The sequence below is a fragment of the Crotalus tigris genome, unplaced genomic scaffold, assembly GCF_016545835.1.
Source record: "Crotalus tigris isolate CLP2741 ecotype Arizona unplaced genomic scaffold, ASM1654583v1 scf7180000020588.15403103151:6194809, whole genome shotgun sequence".
In the NCBI taxonomy this organism is placed as follows: Eukaryota; Metazoa; Chordata; class Lepidosauria; order Squamata; family Viperidae; genus Crotalus; species Crotalus tigris.
The window spans coordinates 2,102,028-2,120,896 of NW_024098092.1; the positions used below are offsets into that span (position 1 = coordinate 2,102,028).

General features: G+C 43.9%; 1 protein-coding gene across 6 annotated transcripts; it reads right to left on the minus strand.

The window, feature by feature from the left end:
* Positions 1-482: 482 nt before the first annotated feature.
* CA6 (carbonic anhydrase 6) lies at positions 483-18,276 on the minus strand. 6 transcript variants are annotated; one of them, XM_039367793.1, is made up of 10 exons: positions 18,085-18,276; positions 13,821-13,934; positions 11,403-11,579; positions 8,007-8,155; positions 7,467-7,562; positions 5,359-5,425; positions 4,170-4,327; positions 3,551-3,674; positions 2,670-2,768; positions 483-1,710 (listed from the first exon to the last, which is right to left on the minus strand). In XM_039367793.1, the coding sequence occupies exons 2-10, from the start codon at positions 13,897-13,899 to the stop codon at positions 1,097-1,099; spliced, it is 1,563 nt and encodes a 520-aa protein (XP_039223727.1). In that variant the 5' UTR covers positions 13,900-13,934; positions 18,085-18,276; the 3' UTR covers positions 483-1,096. The 6 variants fall into 6 exon arrangements, with proteins under 6 accessions (XP_039223727.1, XP_039223726.1, XP_039223728.1 ...); XM_039367792.1 differs by having other exon boundaries at positions 13,821-14,000; XM_039367794.1 differs by lacking the exons at positions 11,403-11,579; positions 13,821-13,934; positions 18,085-18,276 and adding an exon at positions 8,768-8,939.
* Between the last annotated feature and the right edge of the window lie 593 nt (positions 18,277-18,869).

Below are 18,869 nucleotides of genomic sequence, written 5' to 3' on the forward strand. Positions count from 1 at the left end.
AAATGGATTTGTGTGTGTCTGTGTGTTTGTGGGCTTTTTTAGTTTTCATTGGACATTTTTTTTCCCAAGGTGTGCGGGAATGACACTTTGCACAAACGGGTGTATTTTATTTTTATTATTTGAGTGCTGCAAAATAAAATAAGTTCTTGGATAAAGCTTGGAAAGAGGCGGAGAGTTCGTTCAAATCTCGTTATTAGCTGGGATTGCATTCCTGCGCTGAGATATATTTGGAGAGAACTGATACCACTTCTGAGAAGGATAAATCAGATTTGGGATTCACAGAGGGTAAACTATATCTGAGATTTTTAAAAATAAAAGAGAGTGAGGGAAACCTATCATTTAAGGATTTGTCAATGTCCTTCAATTCAGTTTGGTGTTATCCAACTGACAAAGCTCATCAGATGAATACCGAATCATTGGATTACTGTATTATTGGTGAGAAGGGTGGCACTATAAATCTAAGAAATAAAAAAAGGATTGGGTTGAAATGGCGGAGAATTTATTGATGCCTCACAGCCGGCAAGCCACAGGTGAGGGTTTTCTGCCATGCAGGCTTTTAAATTAAATTATTAGCAGATTTTGTTGGGGAGCTGATCCTCTGGATGATTAGTTTGCAATCTTTTGTTAATCATTATGGTCGACACCCCGTGCCTCCTCCCACTGTTTGACCCAGGGCAATCCAAAGGGGGGCAACCCCAGGCCTACCCCAAATGTGGGGGTAGACCTGGGACATTTTAGCTCCAGATTTCCCAATATTGCCTGAAGGCCTGTGTTCACACCACATCTGTGGGTCAGTAACCTGGGACCTAAGGTCACGGTCCTACCCAGAAGTCCCTGGTGGAGGGGAGTGCACTGAAGTCTCTGGGTAACAATGTTTTTCAGCCTCTAACTCCCAGAATCCCCCAGGCAGCAAAGCTTCTGGAGATGCGGAATCATAATGGAAGCCTGGCTGGGGAATTCTGGGAGTTGACGTTCCCCTCTCTTACACCCACTGAAGTTGGAAAACACCAGCTTAAGAGTCCCAGCAGGGGCAAATGCAAAGATTTGGGGGAGGAAAGAAGCATTTCTGTACACAGACCTCGAACCCAGGCCTGATTCACCTACAACTGGTGTCGGGGCCTAAGGTCACCCCACCAAACAGAGACATGTGTGTTTCGCCCCAGGCCAAGACGTCGCCTTTTTGCTGGCTGTGTTTGCAAAGGGTGAGTTCCTGGATGTCATTCTGGTCCAGCAGCCAGCTCCAGAGATTGACGTGGCTCATCCATCCAGAGAAGGCATCGGCGAAGACGTCCAACATGGCATTCTTCCTCTTCCCAAGGATGGGCGTCCCCCCGCTCTGGATGACATAGTTTTTCTGAATGTTCCGGGCAGTGCCCACGGCTCCGTTGACCCACAGGTTGATGGTGCCCGAGCTGGAGACCCAGGTGACGCAATGGTGGACCCAGTCTTCTGCCCGGCGGTGGAGGTCAAATTGCACAAACTTGCCCCCGATCCAGACTCCTACCGCCATGCCCACGCTGACGACCAACTCATTTTCACTCTCGGGAGTGGAGTAGAAGAGAACGGTCTGCCTGCCCTGGTTGCTATTCTGGACCCAGAAGCAGAGAGTGAAGATCTTCAGTTGCATGGGCTTCAGAGGGACGATGGTCACATAGCTGGCGGTGTTCTCCAAGGGGAAGTGAAAGGCTTGCAAGCTGAGCTGGTGATGACCTGGAATAAACAACCAGGCACGGTCAGGTTGGCATGGTCCTTGAGTTGGCCCACCAACTGGAAGGAACCAATTTTATATATGGCTTCACCTAGAGTTGGTCCTTGGGAGAACTCAGGAGAACCTCTTACTCATAGATATTGTTGAATTATTCCTTGGAAGAACCCAAGAGAACTTCTTAGTCATAGGTGGTCCTTGAGTTGATCCTTGGAAGAACTCAGGAGAACCTCTTATTCATAGGTGGTCCTTGAGTTGATCCTTGGAAGAACCCAGGAGAACCTCTTATTCATAGGTGGTCCTTAAGTTGATCCTGGAAGAGCCCAGAAGAATCCAAATTTAAATTTATTGACATGATACCCAACCTTCTACTCTGGCAAGGTTTCAAGCCATGTCTGGTGTACAGGTTGCTCTTGAGGTGACCCACAGATGAGCCAATCCGTTGGGCTCTTTCCTTACAGAACCATCACTCCTTATCTCCAGAAGCGAAAAAGAGTGGCCTCAACTTTCCGGAGTGACCTGAGCACGGGGGGGGGAGGGGGGGAAGGTGGTGTCAATGTCTTCAGTGTTTTGCTAATGCTGAGAAGAGGAAGTGTTAAGTTGTCACACCTCCTGAGTCCCCATGACTGATGATGGGCGATGTTGGGAGGTTCAGTTCAGCCATATGGGTGGACTTCTCCAACACAATGGACACTGAGGGACAAAGAAGGCCCAGAAGGTGCTGAGACACCAAGGAATTAAAAATTCTGTGATGTGAGGAGCTACAAGAGACCTCAAAGGTAGGAAAGACAAGATGCCTCCAAGACTCAAAACAGCCTTGCCTCCTGGCTTCCATGGGACTTCCAGAATCCAGAATTGTTCTGATGTCTCTTAAATGTTGCGCCCTTGGTTTTCCCAGCTGGGTTGGGAAAAAAGGTTGTCCGAATGCACGCAGGTCAATAAAAGCAAAGGAGGGACTCCTTACCAGGTCTGCCTATGACGTCCAGAAGATACTTCTTCATCTCGCGAAGACTAGTCTGTATCTTATTGAGCTTACTGGAGATGCTCTCGGGTCGACACCTTCCTAAAATGATGGGAGTTCTAGTTTTAGCTCCTTTGTAAACATTGTCCATCTTTATCTCCAAGGAAATTAGGGATTGAACGCTGAAGAATAACTAGGGTGGTTTTTACATTCACATTGCTTTGATCCTGCTGAGTTCTCGCACCCTGCACTGGTTTTAATTGGGGTTTGTACAACAAACCATTCTGGCCTGGCTCACATGCAACTCACTAAGCCACAAATCATGGTTTACCCATCACATAGGCTAGGGATGCACCTGAACTAATCAAGCTAAGCTTTCCTCTGGCTACTTTGGGAGATGGACCATGCGCAAGGGCCAGCTCTAGCTAGGAACGTGGGTCCATATGTTCGAGACAGACATCAGCTGCCTGTTACTGAGCTCATGGACCCTGCATTTTAGCAACCGTTTCCACAAATCTGTTTATTTTATTTATTGCTAAATTTATACACCAACTGTCTCACTGCCCAAACCAATTAGAAATTATTTAATCCCCGTTCCCCTTCCTGAGACCTCCAGCTCCACTGGAGGTGGGGGCCTAAGCAACAGAACAGTAAGGACGAGAAAAGTGACCAGGGAGGGGTTATACTCAAGAGTAAAGGTCTACTCAAGAGGAGGCTGACCAGCTGCAAGCAAGGAAACAGGTGAGGTGAGTCCTACACTTCTCTTCCTGGTTCCTGTCTTAAACCCCAGTCTGTGCTGGTCCTATCAAAGGTGGTTTGCCCATCCTAGTTGGCTTCCTGTATGGCACCTTTTTTTGGGGGGGGGGGTCACTCCTGCTGTGTACCTTCAAACAGCCGAGGTGAGAAAGATGCTTTGACCATCCGTTTGTTGAGGGGCTGGATCTGGCGATAATCGTTTCTCAAACTTTCATTCTTCCAGTCCAACAAGGTGTTTTCCAACAGATCAATCTGCAAAGAGATAAAATAAATTTGAAGGAACCTAAGCAAAATGGGCCAAGATCATATAAAAAAAAAGCAAACAAAGAATTTAAGATGCCAATTAAAAAAGTAATGCGACCTAAAATGTAGAATTAAAGTTAACATAAAACTTTGTTAGGTTACTGTATATATATATATATATATATATATACATATTTTTAAAAAGCCAGTATATTCAATGGCTGGGAGAGAATCAAACTACTTTCTGCAGATTTAATTTCCTCTTTAGTAAAGTTTCATCCCATGCCTGCAAACAGCTAAAGAAAGCAGCCCAGCTCACATAACTTAACCTGGCTTGTTTATTTTTGTGTGGGTGGGCTGTCTGAACTGAGCAACTACCTATTTAAAAGCAAAGCCAATGATGTTATTCAGTCAACAATGGTTTTGTGCAATATGTAGATCCAAACCATGGTTGAATGCAGCATAAACTATGGTTCTAGTGCAATGCACGGACCGTATGCTTACCTGGGTGTAAGATAGCTTGATAGGTGTGTCAAACACGGTCCAGATCACGTTCTCCGTGCATGGTGGGGTGGTTAACGAACCATGATAGCGGTAGAAATTGTAGAGGTTTTCAGGCAACATGGCTAAGACATCCAGGCTATCGAGAGTGGTCGAGTGCCCTAAAAGAGAAGAACAACCCCTGCGTACAACGATCTTGTAAAGTAGACCAGAATCAGATTAAGGTGTGTTGATGGATCTAAATAGCTAATGTTTTAAATGTTTTGCCCATTAACTTGAGATGTTTGGGAATACAGAAGGAAGCTGCTTTCTAAATCTTGGAAACCCTTTGGAAACCGGAGATTGGGAATGCTGGTCTTTGTAGTTCAAACAAAGCCCAGGCTGCATGAAACTGCAAACCAAGCATGATTTTTGCAGAGTCTGTTTTTCCACTTTGCAGGTGCCCAGTGTGGCAAATTGCTCTTTGGTTGGCAAAAAAAAATAAGATTTTTATTTTGTTTTATTTTACTTTTTTTTATTATTTTTATATTTTTTATTTTATTTTTATTTTTCATTTTTCCTTTTATTTTTATTTTTATTTTTATTTTTCATTTTGTTTATTTTATTTTTTATATTTTGTTTTATTTTTTATAATTATTTTATTTTACTTATTTTATTTTTTATATTTTATTTTATTTTTAATTTAACTTTTTACTTTATTTTTTATTTTTTATATATTTTTATTTTATTTTTATTTATATTTTTCATTTTATGTTTATTTTATTTTTTATATTTTGTTTTATTTTTTATAATTATTTTATTTTACTTATTTTATTTTTTATATTTTATATATTTTTTATTTTATTTTATTTATATTTTATTTTATTTTTTATTTATATTTTTCATTTTATTTTTTTATTTTTTTGTATTTTATTTTATTTTATTATTTTTTTATTTCTCTCTCCCCCCCCCCTTTCTAGATGTGGTGCTTAAAACGCCCGCCATAAAAATCCGGCCCTGGGATTAGGCAGCTTTGGTGCCCTTCTGGACTTCGTCTCCCATCAACCCTGAGCAGGCACAGCCAATGGCAAGGAATTGTGGGAATTGCAGTCAGGAGCATCTGACAGGAATGTGAGGCCATCTCATTCACCCTTCAGCATCAGCCCAAGGGAAGGTGTTTGTCCCTCCCCCCCCCTGCAAATCCAGGCCTTACCTGCATACTTAATTTTGGCCAGTTTGGCAATGAAGTCACTGTAGTAAGCATTCTCAAAATGGCTGCCCTAAAAAACAAACAATTAAAATAATCAAAGGTCTTACACTGCCTGAGTCCCAATGACTCAGGCAATGGATTTCCCTAGTTCATGCCCACCCCAAAATGGCAGCACTTATAGAAGATGGCTGTTCTTGAAGGGGGAAAAAAAAAAAAGTGGGGATAAGTTTTGCTTTGGGATGGGAGACCACCAGGCGAGCCTTGCAAGTTGAACGTCCCAGAAATAAGGGCCATCAGGATTGAATTGCACTCAGAGGAGAAGTGCAGATTATATTTTGCTTCTCTCCCTTCATCTCTTTTTAATTTAAAGGTCCCTATTTGCCCTCAGAAAAAATAAACGTATTTCCAGTCTTTATTTCCCTAGTGTTTGCTGCCCCCTAGTCGTAGGTTCAGGGTTGTGAAGTATAATCTCCCCTCTGTTTTCCATTTAAAAACTTCATTTTAGACCCTAAACTTGATCATATGCAGCCTTTAAAAGCCACCAGGCAGGACGAAGTACCACAATGACACTTCTTAATTTTAAAGCATTTTTTTTTTTAAAAATCCATCTTGATAATCCGATTGATAACTCAAGCTAAGCCACAAGGTGATTTGTTAAATTGTGATTTGGTGGGAGGTTGCAATCCAGCTGCTGGCTCTTAAACACACAATTTGAGGTTGAGCAAACCTGGCTGAGTCACCCTTAAACGAGCTATGATGTGAACCCAATTATAATTGATCAGATTTGGGAACCTGGAAGAAATGAAGGAGATGATCCAGGTTGGGAGAGATAGTTTTGTATGTGTATGTATGTAATGTATGTGTGAAGCCCATTGTTCTGAGCCAGAGGCAAACAGCTGGAAAATTAAGCTGAATTCCCAGTTAGCAATTTTTCGAAATGCACAACAACAATTTGGACAGCACCTTAGCAGTTGCAAGGGCCCCAAAACAGTGGTTGTTAGCCTTCCCTGATGGGGAGACCCTTTTGTTAAGCAGATGTCAGACAGATGTTCCAGGCCTGGCAAAGCAATGGGAGACAGTCTCTGGGAAATTGCCTCTTGAGCTTCCAATTGTTCTGCGGTGTTTGCAAGAAAATGACAACCTTGCTTTTGCCAATTTGCAAATCAAAGGAATGCACCAACAGAAGACCCCGGCCTCTTTATAGTGTCCTTCCAAAAAAGGCTGCTTGCTTGCCATGCCAGGAAAAAATTTTTTTTAAAAAAAATAAATCGTATACTGCCACTTTTTCCAACTAAACACTTAAAATGCACTATTGTGTTGTGTTCTAAAGTGAATTAATGTATTTCAATTAACACCATTTATTATTAAAATGTAGCTGCAAAGGGGGCTTCCGGATTCCTTTTGATGTTTAGGTCCCACTGTTGAACCCCATTTTCTTCCTGCAATGTTGATTCTATGCCTGTTTTTTTCTTTCTTTCTATAGACTGGCACCTGCCATACAACACAGCAGAGTTAACAATTGTTGATAAGAGTCTGGAAGTGGATGTAGCAGTAGCCAGAGGCAGCAGAACAGAAGAGAAAGAACTGGAAGATCACACACACACACACACAAAGAAAGACCTGCAAAATAGAACTACTGTGGCAGGAGCAAGCAAAGTTAGTCCCAATAGTCATAGGTGCCTTGGGTGCAATCCCTAAAGAATTGGAGCATCATTGAACATCTTCTGGAATTGACAAATTCACCATCAGTCAATTGCAAAAGGCAGCTCTGCTTGGAACAGCTTACATCCTACGATGATATCTCTAACACGATCAAACATCCACATCTGCTTATTCCAGGTCCTTGGGAAGGCCTTGGGAGGTGGACAAAAATGCCACATCTCATCTGAACCTCTGGCTGACTGTGTCTTACACCATAACGCACAAGTTGGAGTAGGACCACAAGGAGAAATAATGGGATATGTTGGGAGCGATCCTTTGAGAAGGTCTTTAATGAGCCTGTAGTACAAGGAGGTGGGACAAAACTCAACGGCAGACCAGTGCCACCCAACTTGGGTGTGGGCCTCTTAAAAGACCCTCATTGCACACAAGTGGGTTGTCGAGTGCCTTACCACAAAAAGAAAAGCCAGAACAGCCAGCCCGTCAGGTTTATTCTTCGCTTTGTCAAAACTGGAGTAAGCTTCTGAATTGTAATGGACAATGTGGAGCTGCGGAAAAAAAAGAACGGGTGAAAAAGTGGCATGGGGGCCCACACGGTGGTGAACCTCTCCATCAAAGGCAAGTAGCCTTGGACAACCGATTCCTAGTTCTTCAACTACAGGCAGTCTTTGACTTACAAATGGGAGCAGGATGCCCTTCAACTACAGGCAGAATAGAATAGAATAGAATAGAATAGAATAGAATAGAATAGAATAGAATAGAATAGAATAGAATAGAAGGAATATAGAATAGAATAGAATGGCATGGCATGGCATGGCATGGCATGGCATAGCATAGCATAGCATAGCATAGCATAGCATAGAATAGAATAGTTGAAAAGGACCTTGGAGGTCTTCTAGTCCAGCCCCCTGCTCAAGCAGGAGAATCTAGTTCTCCTCCTCCTCCCCCCCCCCCCCAGGCTGATAATTCCAGAGGGAAACGGAGTGACCCACCTCAGCCATGTACCGCAATCCATCGATGGTGTGTTCGGATCCGCTGCTCTCTTTTTCCGTGCCCCCCCAGTGAAGGTGCAGCTGGATGGCTGTGAATTTCCCGGGCAGGCCTTTTATAATCCTCATGGACGAAGGAAGGTCTATGACAACTGGAAAGGGGGATTTTAAAAGGGCAATGACATGAGCCTGGGACAGTGCAATTGTCATACATAGATATATGCTAGTTACCAACCTCCCAACCTTGATCGTGTGACATGGGAATGCTGCAGCAGCCATAAGTATAAGCCACTTTTTCAGTGTCCCTATAATAACTTTGAACTAAACAAATGGTCGTTAAGTCGAGAGCTATCTGCATTATCCCTGTTTACAGATAAGCTTTCTAACCTTGGTGCCTGCCTCAGACCTATCATTCCTGGCCTGTTTTGGCAGCACTAGCTTGCGAAATGCTGACCTGGATTGTCAGAATGAGCCCACGTGCAAAAGTCAGGCTTGCCTTGCCTGACATAACCCTCTCTTTTTTTTTGCTATACTCTTCCCCATCATACTTGTCTTGCTCATCCCATTAAAACATCCTTTTTTTTCCATCCGGCAGTTTTAAAGATGGCTGTGCTGGCTCAGGAATTCTGGGAGTTGAAGTCCATGAGTCATAAAAGAGCCAAGGTTGACCACCCCTGACTTCAACCATCTTTAGGAGAATCGAATTGACCTCGGCTTTTGGTAATTCCTGATTTTTTTCCCATTCAATGGGAATACAAAATTACAGCAAAGTTCCCTTTTTGAGTTTAGATTTGAACCCGCAGAATCTCTTAGTGGTCTCTCATCCATTCTTTCTCGCTGCCGAAGGTCCGGTTGTAAGTTTCCACACAACTCTGATTCTCTCCCTTCTCCTTTTCTAGGCTGCTTTTGGGAATACAGCATTCCTGGTTTTACAGTATATCAGCAAGTTTAAAAAAAAAATGGGTTGACTGTGATAGTCCCAAATTCTAGCAATATCTCCATTCATCCGTAATGTTAGATCTGTGCTTTTGTTGTTACTTTTTTTCTTTCTTCTTTTTTTTTTTTTAATGCCTCGTGCATTTGTACAAGCCTCTGTTGTTTCTGGCGTGCCCACCAGCTTTTATAGCGGATTGGGAAAAATCAGCACAAAATTAGACAGATAGAATGTGGAAGGACATAAAGAAAATGATGACGGGACAGAAATGAATGGATCACGACCGGAGCCGCGTGCAAATTAAAAAAAGCAAGCGGGCCGTCGGCCAATAACTTTTCTGCTGATTTTCTTTTAATCTGGTCGACCTGGACCGCTTCCCTGCAGGGAGGCTAAAACGGGGTTTGTTTTTTAGCTGCACTTGCACCCCGATTTTAATCCTGTTTAAAACAGGGCGCTGCTTTAGCTGCCTTGCCTCCCCCCACCCAATTTTAATCCTGTGTTCAGACAGGTTTAAAGTCGAGTATGCTTAGCGTTAATCTCAGGTAGAACACTGCACCGTGCTTAGAAATATAATGAGGTTTGGGAGCCGTGGAGAGAAGGGAAAATGCCATTTTTACTGCTCCAGAAAAGTCTCTAAAAAGTTAGTTCTGGTTAGTGAATGCAGACAAGCCAGCATGCAACATCCTTGGGATCTGTATAGGTATTTTATTATAAAAATCCTGTCCTTTTCCACTGTACAAGTCGGTCCTTTGTTAAGCTAATTTTGCCCCATTTTATGACTTTTCTCGCCACAGTCACCACGGTTCTTAAGTAAGCCACACGGTCGTTAAGCGAAGCTGGCTCCGCCCCCCCATGGACTTTGTTTGTCAGAAGGTCACCAGAGGGGATGACGTGACTCCGGGACACTGCGACGGTCGTAAGTATGAACCCGTTGCCCAGCACCTGAATTTTGATCCTATGACTGTGGGGATGGTTGTAACTGAGAAAGTTCGTCGTAAGTCCTTTTTTTTTCAGTGATGTAACTTTGAACAGTCTAAATGCTGTAAGTCGAGGACTGCTTATATTTTCATGCAGGAGGGTGAATCGGCCTTAAGTAACTTTTTCCAATGTCGCTTTAACTCTGAACTGTCACTAAATGAATGGGAAGTCAAGGACTACATGTAAAGTGACTTGTAAAAGATGTGGAATTCAAAGCCTAAAAACACAACAGGGCTGGTCTTAGCATTTTGCAGGGGGGGGGGGTTGGAGAAGAAGGGCCTTGCATAGGGCAGGAGCCACTACAGAAAAGTCCCTGTCGCCCATTGAAGTTCTCTGGAAATTCAGCCCCCTTCAGTAGACAGACTGGGGCCAACTCCGACAGCCTCTCATTTAGCTGGCAAAGGGCAGTGAAACCACAAGCTTTGTGGGGAGCTAATGCTATGTAATATTGTGGGTTGACGTGGAGTCTTCAACTGACCACCCACTGTAATTGATTCAGGTTTTATTGCCTTTGATTGCTGCCTTTTGGCTTTCAGGTTGTGATTCTTGCAAGGTCAGGCAATTGCAAGATTGGAAGGGGCATTTAAATAAATAAAGCCTGGCAGCGCAAAACGGGGCAACGAGCTTTCAAATTATTATTATTATTATTATTATTATTATTATTATTATTATTATTATTTTAAAAAGATAGGTAGTGATCTTAGAGCTTGCTTTAAGTGGTTGTCTTGAGGCTCAGGGGAAGAGGTTATTCTGCTTTTTAAACCGAGTTCTGGATAGGAGCAAAAACGAGTCCCATAGATTACAGAGGGAAATGCTCAGAATAACAGAATTGGAAGGGCACTTGGAGGTCTTCTAGTCCAACCCCCTGCTCGGGCAGGAGACCCTATATTAATATCATCACAGACAAATGGCTGTCCAGTCTCTTCTTATAAAAAACCTCCAGTGATGGAGCACCCACAACTTCTGGAGGCAAATAGTTCCACTGATTTCTCCTTAGTTCCAGGTTGCTTCTCTCCTTGATGAGTTTCCATCCTTTGCTTCTTCTCCTGCCTTCAGGCGCTTTGGAGAATAGCTTGACTCCCTCTTCTTTGGGGTAGCCCCTGAGATACTGGAAGACTGCTATCATGCTCTTTTCATTAGACTAGACATGCCCAGTTCCTGCAACTATTCTTCCTATGTTTTAGCCTCCAGCCCCCTAATCATCTTTGTTGCTTTCCCAAGCTCAAGGTCTTTTTTTTTAAGCTAGAAATTAAAATGACCCTTGCTTGCAAGCTCTTTAATCACCAGATTGCTAGATCAGAAGTCTAGGACAGGGGTCTTCAAACTCAACCCTTTTATGACTTGCGGACTTCAACTCCCAGAATTCCTCAGCCAGCGTGCACGCTGGCTGAGGAATTCTGGGAGTTGAAGTCCACAAGTCATAAAAGGGCCAGGTTTGAAGACCTGTGTCCTAGGATTTTGCTTCCTCCCCCCCCCTCATTATTCACCTGAATGGCCATTGTTGGTCATCTTGAATGCGTCACGGCGATAGCCATAATCCTGGAGCTGCAGCGGTTCCAGATCGGGATTAAATCTGGCTTTCGACCTCTGAATATTGATGGGGGACTGCAGTTTCCCCAGGCAGTGTTCGAAGTACGTTCCCCATTCGTCTTCACTGTGTTCCCCTTGGGTTGGACCAGGGAAGGAGAGAAAAAGGCTGTCAGATAAGGCATAGCACAGAAGCCAAAGACTTGTCTTGAGTCCTATATAAGCAAGCTTTTTACAGCAAGAGTCTTCAAACGTGGCCCTTTGATGACTTGTGGACTTCAACTCCCAGAATTCCTCAGCCAGCGTGCACGGAGATCCAGTTGAGGAATGCTAGCTTAGACCAAAGATATAGCATTACTGCAGGGGTCTTCAAACGTGGCCCTTTGATGACTTGTGGACTTCAACTCCCAGAATTCCTCAGCCAGCAAAGTCCACAAGTCATCAAAGGGCCAAGTTTGAAGACCCCTGCTTTACCCGCTTCCAGATTGCCTGGAAAGATTTAAATGGGAAAGATATGACAAGAAAGGAAAGAGGGAGGATGAGGGAATAGGAAAAACAAAAAAACATAGAGATGTGTCCTCTCTAAAACTTATGTTTAGAAGTTCGATCAGCCGGCTTCTTATTTAAAAAAAAAAAAAATGTAAGTTCGTGTCTCCTACAATAATTTTTTTCCCTTATTTACTAAATGAAACCACAACTATGTTGTGCATTCTCTGCGGTGGGTGGTTTTCTTGCAGATGTTTCATTACCCAAATGAGGTAAAATGTCTGTGCTGAAGGGGGGGGGTAGGCTTTGTCAGACCCCACTCTCTCCTAACACTGATGATGTTACTTAGATGGGTAATAAAAGGCCTGCAAGAAAAAACAAACTTGTTCAAAGAGCACCATTTCAACCACAAATATTCTTTATCAATGATGTAAGTCAAAACCCTGCAGCGGGTCCTGGCAAGTGATTGGAAAGACTTCTGGTGGGAAAAGTGGTGATGGAGGAAATTTGGAGATAAATTTCTAGGCTCTCCAGAGATCTCCTGTAAAAAAAGAGAGGGGGGGGGGAATTGACAGATTATCAAGGCTTCTTCTTGGCTATCATAAACATCTTTTTTTAGGCTCTTAAGTGCTCTCTTTTTCTCACTGTCCAGATTCTCAGCTCTGTTTGCAATGGGTCTAAAAATCTTTCTTGGCTCCCTCCCCAATTTTTAGGGTAGCTTCTTTGCAATCAGGAGTGAAAAGTATTGATCGATCCCTATTAGAGGGCATTAACAGAGGAGAAAGATTACTGGAACAAACTATCTCCAGGGAAGAATCTTTTTTCTCCTCTCATAGAGTTTCTCCTTTGGACTTTCTTAATAAATAAAAAAATTAAAAGCAGATTTAACTTCCTTCCATATCGACGTCCCAGAGGCATTAACCTTTGGCTGACTTTACGTATGGAACAGAGAATTCTCGCAGCAGATAGAACAATATTTTAGCATATTGTCCTATGTTTCTCCCCCTAAAGAAGGAGAAATGTCGCAAAGCGTCCTTTTGGATTTGACAGATCAGGAGAGACAGAAAGACAAAACAAAAAGCGACCGGCACAAGCTTGCCCTTTTGAATTTCTGCTTGATTGGCAATCTCTACCCCAATTTATTTTCCACTCCTTTGCTCAAAACAACATCTCCACCTTGGGAGGCCTGCCAAGAATTTGGGCATCCGAAGAGACCCGATTCCAAAATTAATCCTAAGGCAGCAGCCATCTCTGGGATGTTGGGAGATGTTAAGAAAGGTTTTTTGGGGGGGGGGGCAGGGGGGGAACTTACCTGGTTTGAAAGGGAGGCAAATGACATGCAGTTGTGGAGGCTGTTCAAAAGAGGTTTAGCTTGATTTTAAAGCCAAGGGTGCTGCAGGCTGGCAGGTGTTTGGCGACGTGCACAGGTGAGCTAATAGGATGCCAAAACCCATCTGTAGGTCTTTGCTCCCTCCTTCCCTTCAACTGGTCCACTCCAGATCTGCTGGGCAATTCCTAATTCATCCCCAGCAGGAAAGCTGATCCTTAGACTCTCATAGTGAAGGTCTAAAGGAATTATTCTTAAAATAAAGTACTGCATACTAACTTAATTTTTGCTCTAATTGTGGACTATCCGGACGGCATAAGAGTTCACACCTTTTTGCAAACAGGACCCGCAACACAGGTTTCTCACTTTCTAGCTGACCCTAACCCTTAACCACAAGACCAAATAGGCTCCCTTTAGTAACTAGGAGCAACTAGGATTGCAGTCCCAGTCTGGGAAACCAATATTTAACCATGCTGCAACGATTTGCCACCTTAAAATAGATCATAGTTGAAAGCCAAAGGCGTTTCTGCTCTCTTCCCACCTTCCCTCTTTCTTTCCTCCTTACCGTGATACGTCCAGTCCAAGATATCAGAAGAGCTTAGGTGTAGAAAGCAGAGCTGGAGCACCCAGACGCTAGTCCTCATGATTCCGTGAAATCGACCCCCGAAAGGTGGATCCGCTGGTTTTTGTGGAACCCCCCCCGAAAAGGTAAATAATAATTTACTTAAATCCAGCCTCTTTTCTCCTGCCAAAACAAGAGCAAATATTCTATTTTCCTCTGCTGGGTGAGAAAGTTAATTATATTGTGGATCGGGGAGAGACGGCTACGCTTCTAATAGACCCAGCAAGAAGACCACAAAATAGTGACGGAGACAAGTAGTTGTCAGGGGAAGCAAGGCTGTGATGGGGTTTGTTCTCTGGGTTTTCTCAGTTGTAGGCATCACCCACTGTCTTTGGTTCTCTGATTGGCTAGGCTGATGGGCATCGTGCAAGCATTAATGTTTGATGTACCTGGAAGTCGATGCCTTATGCAGAAAGCAAACACTCGCAGAGGCCTGCTTAATGGCCAGCGGGAAGAACTTAGCCATAATACCCAGATGCATTTGAGAAATAAATTACGGGTGGTCCTCGCTGTAAGACCACAGTTGAGCTGCAAATTTCCACTGCTAGCCATTAAGTGAGTTTTGCTCCATTTGACCACCGAGCCGTGGTGGCGCGGTGGTTAGAATGCAGTACTGCAGGCTGACTCTGCCGGCTGCCAGCAGTTCAAGTTTCCACCGGCTTAAGACTGACTCAACCTTCCATTCTTCCAAGCTCGGTGAAAATGAGGACCCAGATTGTTGGGGGCAATTTGCTGACTCTGTAAACCGCTTAGAGAGGGCTGTGAAGCGGTATATAAGTCTAAGGGCTGTTGCTAGTGCTTTCTTGCCACAGTGGCTAAGAGAATCGCTGCAGCTCTTAAGTAAGGACCCGTTGTTAAGTGAATCTGGCCTCCCCATTGACTTTTCTTGTCAGAAGGTCGCAAAAGAGGATCACGTTACCCTGGGACATTGCAACCATCACAAATATGAACCAGTTGCCAATTTGGATCACGTCTGTACTATCTGTATAGGGTAGCCTGTGTGTCTGGAAATAGGGGGAAATCTGACTCCTTGTAAGGGGGCCGTCGCTGACATGTTTGAAAAGCTTGATTCTGGAAAACAAGTATGGATCGCTCTGGGGAATCTACTCTTCCCATTAAGAGATTCCCTCTTTCCATTCAGGGAATCCTTACTCTCCCCTCTACAGAAGAAAAGTAAACAATTTGAGCCGGAGACCCAAAACATTGAAAAGATGACTATTCCTTTGGATTGAGCTCAGCTCCTGGGAGATTTTCACAGGCGTGTAATGTGCCACGTTCCTAATAACTGCTATTTTTCTTTGGAAAGATCCTTCCACTTCATTTGTTTTGCAACACAGGAGGCAAAATTTCCCGGTGGTGTCACATCCAGTTCTAAGCAAAACGTCTGGGCCCTGAAAGGGTGTAACGTTCCCATTCTTGAAAGGGGCAGTTTAAGCCAATATTTCTCAATCACAGCTGGGACTTCAACTCCCAGCAGGCTCCCAGGGATGCTTGCGTGGGTTGGCTACCTTGATTTTTCCTCTTCCCTCCTCAGCCCTCTTTCTTTTTGTGCCGTGTCTTTTTTCAGTTCTCAGTTGAAAAACCAAAGGGCCTGGTTGGGGAATCCTGGGAATCAAAGGCTAGACATCTTAAAGTTGCCAAGGTTTGAGAGACACTGGTTTTAAAACTTCCCGATGCAACTCGGGACCTTGATATTCTTTGTTTGGGTCTCCTGGGCAATCCGGGAGCTGGCCTGAATCGCTGGCATTTCCTGGTCAGCAGTTTTCAAGGACTATTTACCCAACTGGATTTTGCAGGATTATGAAATGCCTTCTGGGCATTTGGTTTGATCTCTGCACATTCTGCCGCTTTGCAGAGCAAGCCAAAAACAAAAAAAAACTGCTGCTGGCCTTTTATGAGCTTTTGGGGAAGGTCTCCTTAAAAGCCCGTTCTCAGAAACCTGATGAGCAGGCAAAGGAGACGTTCTGACAACAGACAGCCCCCAACCTGTCTCCAGATGCTACCGGCCGTAATCCCCTCTTGGCTGGGAGTTATGCAACGGCCCCTTCCCTTCAAGGAAAAGCGAGCCCCTTGGGCTTCAGGCGCCCTCATATCCTGAGGGGCTAGCTTTCTAGATGCAAAGTTGGGTAACTTTACCTTCCTGGGGAGAAAATGTTCATATTGTTGGCCGAGCAGGGTCAAAAATAGCCAGGGAAATGATTGAAACCTGGGAAACAGATCAGGAATGCTGATTTACCACCCAGGTGCTTAGGAGCCACGGAAAACAACAATCAACAATTTAATAGCCGGCTATCAATGCCCCAATTAAAAACTAAAAGCCACACTCAACCAGGCACCCTATAAATACCACGCAGTGCACACTTTCTGGTTCCCCCAGGATGGGCTTCGGAACGAATCCGAAAGCTTGAGAGGATAAATCTTTGGTCCTGGTGACCGACTCCGATTGGATCCTGCAAAAACTTTTCATAGCTCAGCCTTATTTCCACAGGGCTTAAAGTCCAGTCCCGCCTGTTGTAATATAATCCCAAATGTACGACAATCCTCATTTGGATTGCCTGTCTACATTGGGCAAATGCTAAAGTTCAAGGCTCAAGCGATATTTTCAGGAGAAAAAAAATCAGGCTGGGCTCTCGGCAAGAAGACGATCTTAGCCAATCTACTCAGGGTCCAAAGGGAAGGTAGTCCTCGACTTACGACGACTGAGCGCCAAATTTCCACAGCCGAGCAAGGGAATCTTGATCCCTTTTACGACCTTCCTTCCTTCCACGGTTGTTAAGGGGATCTTGTAGTTGTTGAGTTAGTAACACGTGAATCCGGCTTCCCCATTGACCTGGGGAAGTCAATGGGGAAGTTGGCCAAAGTTCGCAAAAGGGGATCACATGATCCCGGGACGCTGCGACCGTCATAAATAGGGTTGCAAGCGTCCGAATTTTGACCACGTGACCATCGGGGACGCTGCGACGGTTGTCAGTGTGAAAAAGGGTCATAAGTCACAGCGCCGTTCTAACTTCCAACAGTCACTAAATAAATGGTTATAAGTCAAGGACTATTTGGGATGAGTAGAGTAGAGACCAAGTCTTGCCAAGCAACCCCCCCCTTTTCCCCTAAGGTCAAATTTTGCATTTTTTATTTTGCTCTATTTATTTCAACTTACTGGTCTGGGGGGGGGGGGTCTTAACAGCCTCTTACTCTGCAGGATTTTCAAAGTTCAAAAACCAGGGGAAAACATCGGGGAATTAACAACTAAACTGTCTTTATTTATTCCAATTTAAAACCTGCTTTCTAACTGGGACGCCCCGATTCCTTGCTGTGAGGCAAACCACCCCGATCAAAACCCCCTTTTTAAAAATCCTGCATTTTGAAAACCACCCATTCCACAGAGGGAAAATAAAACCCAGCCTTTTCAAGTGGCAGGGTCAGAGAAAGGGAAGGAATGCAAAGGAATAATCGTAATATTTTCTGGAAACGGCCTCGTTGTGTAAGAACCCTTTTAGTTTTCGCTGTTTTTTAAAATTTCCATCAGGTCGCGTGCTGTTTCTGGCTAGGTCCCCTGAATCAAAAGACAATGCAGTTTTCATTTGAATATTACAGAGAGGTTTCCCCCCCCCCTTCTACCTTTGCAAATGCCAGCCAGCCAATTTTTTTCTAGAGATAAACGCAATCGTTTTTGGCTGGACAGATGGAAAGCAGAGGCAGTGGAGGAGACAAAGTAAAAAATGTTCTAGCACAGCATCAAAAGATGCTAAATTATAGATGATAATTGTTTTAGGGGGCAAAGCTATGTTTGGTTTCAAGATAGAAGAGGGAAATAAATGGCCAGCTTGCCAGTAGGTTTCTAAATCTTTTTGGAATTGGACAGAAAGAGAGAAATGACACATCAAGCCACATGCTTTGTTAGATCTCGGCTTTTAAATGGCACTGTTGTGAGTGATAAACCAGGATTCCTGGCTTGGTGTCTTCACCCCCAAGGAGGACTGGGGCATGAATGGGGTCATAAATATAGAAACTCTCCACTCAGAAGCAGCTAGGCACCAAAATTTACAGTTGGAAAAAGAAAAACACAACACGAACCAAGAAAACATACCAATTTGAAAATGGAGCTGAGGATTTGCACGGGTTTTGCTGACCCAGCAAAGCACACACTATCCCCGCAAGACAAATTCGCTTTTAATTATGATGTGTACGCTTCAACACAAGGGATACTTACTTGCCGGTCCCAATCCTCTCTTGTTCTGGTGGAATGGTAAAGCTCTCTTAAGTTTTTTCTTAGCTCTTTGTGGACATTTTGCTCCAGATAGGTGCGAGGAGGGGAATCTGCGTGGGAGTCAATCAATGTTAAAAAAATAAAGGAATTAAATGTGGGTCTGGATTGAGGTGGACAGAGTGGACCAAGAGCCATTGAAACGGAACCAGTTGTGGAGTTTCGCGGTTGAGTGTTGCCAATATTCTCTGTCTTTGTGACATCACAAGAGACAGATCCTAAGCTTTAAACCTTCCTTTTTTCCTTCTGATCTGCTGCCCACTTATTTTCCCAACTTTTTAATAGAATTACCGAGTTGGAAGGGGTCTTGGAGGTCTTCTAGACCAACCCCCTGTTCATTCAGGAGACCCTATTAGATAAATAGTGGTCCAATCTTTTCTTAAAAGCCTCCAGTGATGGAGCACCCACAACTTCTGGTGGCAAGCCGTTCCACGGGTTAATTATTCTCACTGTCGGGAAATTCCTCCTTTTTAGGTTGCTTCTCTCCTGGATTAGTTTCCATCCCTTGTTTCTTGGCTTGCTTTCCGGTGCTCGGGAAAATAGGTGTGATCTCTCCTTGCGTGTTTTGTAGGCCTTTATGAGTAAATCTAGCTGCATTTTCAAATTAATGCTCACCCTGATAAGCTGAGGTCTGGCGGACTGTGGTTTGGACTTAGCCACAAGGAGTTGGGCTTGTAGGATAGGCTAAAGGAGATAAAAATAAACCACATATCGTTTTTTAGCGCGGGCTG